Genomic DNA, 9,641 nt, shown 5'->3' with positions numbered 1-9,641 from the left:
CATGATTGAAAATTCGAAAAGTACTTTTTCTGACTATTTAAATTAAAAATATATTATAGCCGAATGAGATCGGAAAAAATACTTCTTGAATTTCCATTCATATTCTCCTGTGTAAAATGTGCAAACGGTAAAAACATTCTTCTTGAGAATTCGTGAAAGAAACAGGGCAAATCGAATTCAAAATGGACATATTTAATAAAACCAATTATATATATAACATATATATATAAGAAATAGTTATCCTATATCCTTATCATTGTCACTTTCATTCACCATTCCGTGAAGTGGTTTGGATTGCACTCTGAACATGTTAAAAATCCCAGTTGGTTTTGATGGTCCGAACTGTATGGACAAGGGACGATGGAACATAATTCTGGGACTAAGTCACAAATCACGCTCGCCACGTCTTTTAGCTTTTTGTATTCTGCGGGCCGTAGACAAATTCCCTTCTTGGTGGGGACGACTTCCGTGTTGTTGGGGGGGGGGGGGTTAGCCAGTGTTGACGAAGGTCTAAGCAAACGCTTTTGATCTGCACGGATGCGTAGACATTGCCCCCAAGATGAGATTAATACACCCTATTCTCCGCTAGGGCCTGGTCCAAAAACTCGAAATTCTCCACTAGTAGCTTCCATCTGTGCAGTGGAAGGCTGATCCCCTTTTTCGTTGGGATTAACTTTTCGTCCTTGAGCTCCCACTCTCTCACGTCTATACGAATTTCGTCGTTCCATTCAGTAGCTTGTACAAATCTCTTGTTTCCTAACTCTAAGTTACAACGTGCGCTCTCCATCTGGACTGACTTGTGAATGATGCGAAGCTCAGAAAACTAAGTGTTGTATACACATTTTGATGGATTTTGTTTAGTGAATACATGACATGACCAAATAAGGATATATCCCATCCTTAATGATTCATCACGGTCCCTTAGTCATAGGGTACGCGTCCCGGAAGATCTAATCATTCCTGGTATGAATCATGGCACGTCACCAAATTTGGTAAGCTGGCATGGTATGAGTCATAGGTTACGAGCGTCATGGCCTTACTAGGACTTCCAGCGTCCCTAGGCGTGATTCATTGTTTAATCTTTCACCCGTGACGTCACTTTCGGAGACGGGGTTTGACCATATTTGGGTGCGCCACAGCCGCCTCGCGTTTTTGAGGTGCATAAAAGATCTCCCTCCCTACTACTTAAGTCATTTCAACTTTGAAACGCAATCGATAATTGATCCGTATTTAGGTAAACAAATGAACAGGATTACTATTGACGGGAAAATTGTTCTTCCGTGGGAGGAATTGGAAAAATGTATAGAAAAGTTTTATGCTTTAAGCAAAGCGGATGGGGCAAGAAAACTGTACCATCAAATTAAAGAACATTACTTTGGAATTGGGGAGCCTATGATTCAAAAGTACATATCTAATAATGATATGCAGAGACAAAAACGACCGTTATTTTCAAATAAAGCACCACTTATACCTGTTGACGCCAAAAAACCAATGGAAAGACATCAAGTTGACCTTGTGGACATGCGTAAGCTCTTAGTGGAGAAAGACGATGTTTCTTATAAATACATTCTGTCAACAATGGATGTGTTCACGAGATTTGTGTGGTTGCGACCATTGTCTGATAAGAGCTCGGAAAATGTTGCTGCTAAGCTACGGGAGATATACTCGGAATTTGGAAACCCTAAAATATTAAGAGTGACCAAGGTTCAGAGTTCAAAGGTGTTGTTACACGCCTCTGTAAAGATATGAACATAAAATTTATATATAGTTCAAGTTACCATCCGCAGAGCCAGGGGAAAATAGAAAGATCTCATGGGACCTGGAAAGACAAAATTCGTTTTGATCTAATTAATTCAAAATTCGGAGGCATTTGCGATTGGTTGACGAATCTTCCTAGTTTACAAAGTATTTACAATAATGCGGTTCACACGTCTTTGGGAATATCACCTTATGAATGTTTATGTTTATTGGGAATCAAAATTCTGTAACACAAAAATGTAATTTCACAAATACAAATTGAGAAGACATATCAATTGAATTTGCAAACGAGGAGTCGAATATGACATTTATACCGAGTGAAGACTGTACAGAAAGAATGAGGCACATTGAAAAAGTTAGAAGTCAGGCATTTAATATTTCGAAAAAAGCTAGCGCAAATATGCAGAAAAATGGTTTGGCAAAATATCCACCATCCCAATACAATATAGGCGATGAAGTATACGTAAAATTTATAGGCAAAGACTAAAGAGTGTATAGAGGAGGCTCATCAATCGCAGCGCCAAGGGTATTAGAAGGAATTGTAATTGCGACAAATAAAGATCTACATAAGTACAAAGTTAAATATACAACGCAGGAGAAAACAACTTTAGAGATTGGTTTAGGGTAGATATGATAACATCCAAAATAGCAAGTACAGAAAGAGAAAAACAACGGAGAGCAAAAGAAAACAAAAAAAAGAAAGAACATAAACTTGCAGGGCGAAAATCAACGAGTTCTTAATATCCTTCAGGAACTAAATGATATAATTACCGAAAGCAGAGTAATGTCAACATCATACAAGGAAGCCATGCATGATAAAATGATTGGACTACAACAAAATGCAGCGAAAGAAAATCTACATGTCGACAGAGATATACCATCAGATGGTAACTGTATGTTTCATGCACTGTCCTTGCAACTTTCACGAGTAGATGTCCAAATTTCGTACACAAGATTACGTCATATGATAGTTGAATTTTTACGTAATAACCCTGTCCTAGATTTTTCTGATGGAACTGTTGATTTTCGTGATTTTACGGTCGATGTAGACTGGAATCGTTATTTGGAAAGAATGGAACGGGATGGAGAATGGGGTAATAATACCGTGCTTGTTGCTGCCGCATGTCTGTTCCGGATTCCAATTTTAATATTATCAAGTTTACCAAGCTCTCAACCAATAAAAATAATACCACGATACGTTGCACTGCAGCATACTTTATACTTAGGACATATAGCTGAATTTCACTATTTAAGTTTGATACCCGATCAGGCACAATCCATTGGCGAACACGATGATTGCGTAGACCATAATATTTTATGCGAATTAAGTATGCGGAACCCTTGGTTGTAATACGTGTAATTCCTTGAATAACACAAATGAAATATTATGCCATCGTTGTGGAACAATTCACATTGAAAATCAATGTTTACTCGATTCTTCTGAAGATATTAAGCAAAACGACTGCAATAAAGACCATGACAAGTTTGATGTTGATCTGGACTCAAATACTATTCTTGACAGTATGCTAGAAGAAAACTTGAACCCCGATGATGACAACGAAATACGCATTGGTAAGCCACATTAAGGACCAAATGATTCAACAGATACGGTTCACGAAAATGATATTCTTTTGTCAAATGATCAAAGCTTCGAACTGATTAACAAGTGGCTCCAGCATAAGCTACTTGAGTTTGAAGATCAATCATTCGGCAAAGGAATTCTACTATCAAAAGATGAACGGTCAATGGTGTTTTATCACTTTTTAAAATTACATGGATTTGTTTTACCATTTAAACATGAAATTGACGGAGAATTCATACTAGTTAACCACCCGTTCATGGATTTATATGACGACTTTCGGTCATATATGGCATTAATCTTCAGTGGACTTTATGTTGTATACCTCACAAATGATGTTCGTCGATGGGCTTCGTTGTTCAATCACACCTGTATGTCTAATATCTATAGCAATTGCATAATAACTTTGAATGAGGACAGTAATTATGATCTTGTTCAATATCTACTTAGGATAAGAAATCCTGAACAAGAAGAAGACTACAATTCAGATGAACCAGAGGAATAGATGTTAATCAATAAACAAAGTAAAATAGAGGGGTAATTTGGAGATGTCAAATAGATGTTTTGTACCTAATGTAACGCAATATTTACAATCATCTTAGCATCATCTTGAGATTACAAATACAGACAAACAGTGTTATAGTTTCCTATCTTTGGTATTTTGAGTTGCATTGTAATGAACAAATATCTTATAATAATAAATATGTACGTTTCTGTAGGTTATTAGACATTAGCATGTCATGATAGGTTGTTACAATTTTATCTCAACATTCTATTTTTCATTTTAATTCGTACAACAGCAATAACACCAAACAAGGTATACTTGTATTAAAGAGATTGTTTCAGACATTGTTTAGTTTGGATGCAGTTTGATCATTGAAAAAAATAATTGAAGAGGTTTCGAAGCTTCGTTTTCTAAATGTTGTATATTGCTTTTTTAACTGAATCCATGATTATGAAATAGATTTATTCAATGATACAAGTGGGGTAATTGTTTGGTTTGATCATTTTGTATGAAATACACGGGATAAAAAAAGGAACAATAATTCAAATTCGATGACCAATTGGTTTGCTTAAATAACAAAATAAGAAGATGTGGCACGAAGTGCGAATGAGACAAATTGTCATCCAAGTCACAATGTGTTTAAAGTGAACAATTATAGGTAAAAGTTCGGCCTTCAACACGGAGCATTGATTCACAGTGACACCGAATTCCAATTGCAATCTATTATAAATATTCAGGAGAGAAACTATAAACAATACAGAGTAGGCACGTTTTGCATGGAATGTCGACTGAACTTTTGGACTGGCATAATGAAAAATAAAATAGCAGCATATTTATACATATTTTTCTCTTTTTAACATGTTTCCGGGATAAGGGTATCGACACATAATGTAAAATGTTTGCATTTCTAAATAAATATAATCTTTAAAAAAAATAATATAGAATTGTATGATTTTTATTTAGATATAAGTATACACATCGTCGCTTTATGTATATAACTTGACCGTGAAATGCTTTTTATATTGAAGTTATACTGTCCGCGAAATTAAGCCCGAAATTTTATATTTTATGTCGGTACTCTTATCCCGGAAACATGTTACAATAACATTAACACATGGCTGTTTCTAGCCACTTTTCCCTGCATTTCAAATTTTCCCTTCATGTTCATATTAACGGGATAAGAGGACCACCATATGTTATAAAATTACAGACTAAATTTTTGAGGCTGATATGGAAAATGGTGAAATTAAATAAAGAATAGCACTGTTTAGTCGCTAGTTCGTTTAATTGTGTATTGTATTGCAAACCCAGTTTGAGGTAAATGATAATATATTATGTTTTTTCGAATGTCCGTTTAGAACGTACAAATATTCAAAAATGTATGATGTGGCAACCTGATTATTAGAACACAACTTAGACATCGGAGATACTACCCTGATAGAAAGTATAGGATGTGGGATATCTTTCAAAGACACAAAAAAGCACGTGCAAAGCGAAACAAAAATGCAAAGGAGTAAGATTTGAGTTTGCATCATCTCAAAGTCATTTTAAGGCCATGAACTCAGAGCAAAAAACTAAAAAAAGGAGCATATGCATATTTTATCTTTTTACATATTTCCGGGATAAGGGTACCGACATATTAAATGAATTTGTACTCAAATGATTGTCTCATTATATAGATGAAAATGACAAAAAAACAAATTCGACTTTTAAGCTACAAGTCTATTTAGAAAATAAAATTACTTTTAATTTGACTGTTCATTTATATCTATTTATTTTTAGTTGATTAAATATTGGAAATGCTCTCCTGTGTTAACAATAAGTCATACATTTTCTGGATAAGAGTAAACACGTTTCCGTTTAAGAGTAATAAGTTGCAGTTGTCTCCCATTTCATGAAATTAAATTTGTAATATATTCTCCCTTTGCAAAGAAGAATTACTTAAATTTTAGTGCATTATTCAAAATAATCGAAATACTCTTTACCAATAAATACTTATTAACTAACTGTAAATCTAATTAAAAAGAACCAGATGCTTCGCAGGGCGTAGCTTTATACGACAGCAGAGGTTGAACCCTGAACGGTTGGGGCAAGTATGGACACAACATTCAAGCTGGATTCAGCTCTAAATTTGGATTGTGATTAAATAGTTGACACAGCATAGGTTTCTGACACAGAATGAATGTGTTCTAATAAACTTCAAATTTTTGTTTTCTCTTAGAGCAATTCACTATGCTGTTCAATATTAATCCTCTCAAAAAAATGTTTGAAGAAATTTTCTTTTTATTTATGAAATTTCAAATGAGAAAAATTGAACCCAATTTTTTAATCACATCCCCCTTTCCCTTATTCCAAAACTAATCTCAATTAAAATATTCTAATGGAGTTTGCAACAATAACTACTCATTTAAATACATCATAAAATATTAAGATGTAAAAAAACTGCTTGTTATCACTGAATGGTAAAGATTATTTAAATTTATCAGTTGGTAGTAAAAAGTGAATATACATTGTATATAGTATATAACAAAGATTTAAGTTGATTCTGGACAAAGAAAGAAAACTCCAATTAAAAAAAAATCTTGCAATAAGATATTTCTTGCTTACTATTTTGGACAAAGAAAGATAACTCTAATTTAAAAAAAAAATTTGCTATTTCACAATATTGGGAAATTAGATATTTCTTGCCATTGCACAATACCGTGCAATTGAAAAGACTTGCTATTCCACAATACTTAATATAATAATTTTAGATCCTGATTTGGACCAACTTGAAAACTGGGCCCATAATCAAAAATCTAAGTACATGTTTAGATTCAGCATATCAAAGAGGACCAAGAATTTAATTTTTGTTAAAATCAAACTTAGTTTAATTTTGGACTCTTTGGACCTTAATGTAGGACAATTTGAAAACGGGACCAAAAATGAAGAATCTACATACACAGTTAGATTTGGCATATCAAAGAACCCCATTTATTCAATTTTGGTGAAATCAAAAAAGTTTAATTTTGGACCCCGATTTGGTCCAACTTGAAAACTGGGCCAATAATAAAAAATCTAAGTTCATTTTTAGATTCAGCATATCAAAGAACCCCAAGGATTCAATTTTTGTTAAAATCAAACTAAGTTTAATTTTGGACCCTTTGGACCTTAATGTAGACCAATTTAAAAACGGAACCAAAAGTTAAGAATCTACATACACAGTTAGATTCGGCATATCAAAGAACCCCAATTATTCAATTTTGATGAAATCAAACAAAGTTTAATTTTGGACCCTTTGGGCCCCTTTTTCCTAAACTGTTGGGACCAAAACTCCCAAAATCAATACTAACTTTCCTTTTATGGTCATTAACCTTGTGTTTAAATTTCATAGATTTCTATCTACTTATACTAACATTATGGTGCGAAAACCAAGAAAAATGCTTATTTGGGTCCCTTTTTGGACCCTAATTCCTAAACTGTTGGGACCTAAAGTCCCAAAATAAATACCAATATTCCTTTTGTGGTCATAAACATTATGTTTAAATTTCATTGATTTCTATTTACTTAAACTAAAGTTATTGTGCGAAAACCCAGAATAATGCTTATTTGGGCCCTTTTTTGGCCCCCAATTCCTAAACTGTTGAAACCAAAACTCCCAAAATCAATCCCAACCTTTCTTTTGTGGTCATCAACCTTGTTTCAAAATTTCATAGATTTCTATTAACTTAAACTAAAGTTATAGTGCGAAAACCAAGAAAATGCTTATTTGGGCCCTTTTTGGCCCCTAATTCCTAAAATGTTGGGACCAAAACTCCCAAAATCAATACCAACCTTCCTTTTATGGTCATAAACCTTGTGTTAAAATTTCATAGATTTCTATTCACTTTTACTAAAGTTAGAGTGCGAAAACTAAAAGTATTCGGACGACGACGACGACGACGACGACGACGACGACGACGACGACGACGACGACGATGACGACGACGACGACGACGACGACGACGACGCCAACGTGATAGCAATATACGACGAAATTTTTTTTCAAAATTTGCGGTCGTATAAAAACTTAACAAATTTTGCTTTGTTGAAAAAATATCACAGAATATGTTTCTTCCCTGGTTAAGGGTAATTGGATAAAGGTAAATTTCCGGTTAAGAGTAATTCCTGGATAAGTGTATGACAAACGTCTCCATCAAAAAATGGATAAATGACGATAGGAAATGAGAAATCATCTCTTTTATCATAGCTTTCAGTATGAAGCTTTCCGTTAATAATATAGATATCAAGATCGAGGAAAGGGCATTGGTCATTGTTAGTATTAGCTTTATTTTAAGTTAGTCTAACAGGATGAATTTCTTTAATATACCTACTAAAGCCGTCATTATTGAGAGCCAAAATATCATCCAAATATCAAAAGTATTATTACATTTGTGTATCAGATATTGTTTCGATGGGTCTTTGCTGATTTTTGTCATAAATTGTAACTCATAGCAATACAAAAACAGGTCCGTAATAAGTGGTGCATAGTTAGTCCCCATTGGAATTCCGATCAAAACTTTGAACAGATTGAAAATTACCAATATAAGCATGCAATTTATCAAGTACTTCTAACGAATTTTTGACACTCCACTCTCATTTGAACAATTTATTATCAGGTTTTTTATTGTACCAAGTATTCTGGTAAGAAGAATAGATAATTTAGTAGTGGAACAATGGCTTGAAGACGAAATAAATCTATATCTGTATGGTGTTTTGTGTAGCATTGGAAGCCAATACATAGTTGAGACTTTCATTGATTTTGGTTCTGCTTGTAAAAAGGTAGCTGAAAGTTTATGTTTGTTACAGATGTCGTTTTCTGAAAATTGAGTCAGTTGGAATGTTGGTAAATTGGTGATTTTTTTTTGTAGAATTCAATGTAAAATTTACGTCAAACAATAATCAGATGCTCCGCAGGGCGTAGCTTTATACGACAGCAGAGGTTGAACCCTGAACGGTTGGGGCAAGTATGGACACAACATTCAAGCTGGATTCAGCTCTAAATTTGGATTGTGATTAAATAGTTGACACAGCATATGTTTCTGACACAGAATGAATGTGTTCTAATGAACTTAATTTTTTTATTTTCTCTTAGAGTAATTCACTATGCTGTTGAATATTAATCCTCTCAAAAAAATGTTTGAAGAAATTTTCTTTTTATTTATGAAATTTCAAATGAGAAAAATTGAACCCATTTTTTTAATCACATCCCCCTTTCTCTTATTCAAAAACTAATCTCAATTAAAATTTCTAATGGAGTTCGCAACAATAACTACTCATTTAAATACATCATAAAATATTAAGATGTAAAAAAACTGCTTGTTATCACTGAATGGTAAAGATTATTTTAATTTATCAGTTGGTAGTAAAAAGTGAATATACATTGTATATTGAATATAACAAAGATTTAAGTTGATTTTGGACAAAGAAAGATAACTCCAATTAAAAAAATTCTTTCTATTGCACAATATTGTGCAATTAGATATTTCTTGCTTACTATTCTGGACAAAGAAAGATAACTCTAATTAAAAAAAAATTGCTATTTCACAATATTGTGCAATTAGATATTTCTTGCCATTGCGCAATACTGTGCAATTGAAAAGACTTGCTATTGCACAATACTTAATATAATAATTTTATATCCTGATTTGGACCAACTTGAAAACTGGGCTCATAATCAAAAATCTTAAGTACATGCTTGGATTCAGCATATCAAAGAACTCCAAGATTTCAATTTTTGTTAAAATCAAACTAATTTTAATTTTGGACCCTTTGGACTTT

General features: G+C 33.4%; 1 protein-coding gene across 1 annotated transcript; it reads left to right on the top strand.

Moving 5' to 3' along the window:
- The first annotated feature begins 1,242 nt into the window (after positions 1-1,242).
- LOC134710980 (KRAB-A domain-containing protein 2-like) lies at positions 1,243-1,749 on the top strand. The gene has a single exon (XM_063571402.1). It carries the CDS (start codon positions 1,243-1,245, stop codon positions 1,747-1,749), a length of 507 nt encoding a protein of 168 aa, XP_063427472.1.
- The last annotated feature ends 7,892 nt before the right edge of the window (positions 1,750-9,641 follow it).

The sequence above is a fragment of the Mytilus trossulus genome, chromosome 3 (assembly GCF_036588685.1).
Source record: "Mytilus trossulus isolate FHL-02 chromosome 3, PNRI_Mtr1.1.1.hap1, whole genome shotgun sequence".
Lineage (NCBI taxonomy): Eukaryota > Metazoa > Mollusca > Bivalvia > Mytilida > Mytilidae > Mytilus > Mytilus trossulus.
This window is presented reverse-complemented; position numbering and strand designations above follow the sequence as displayed.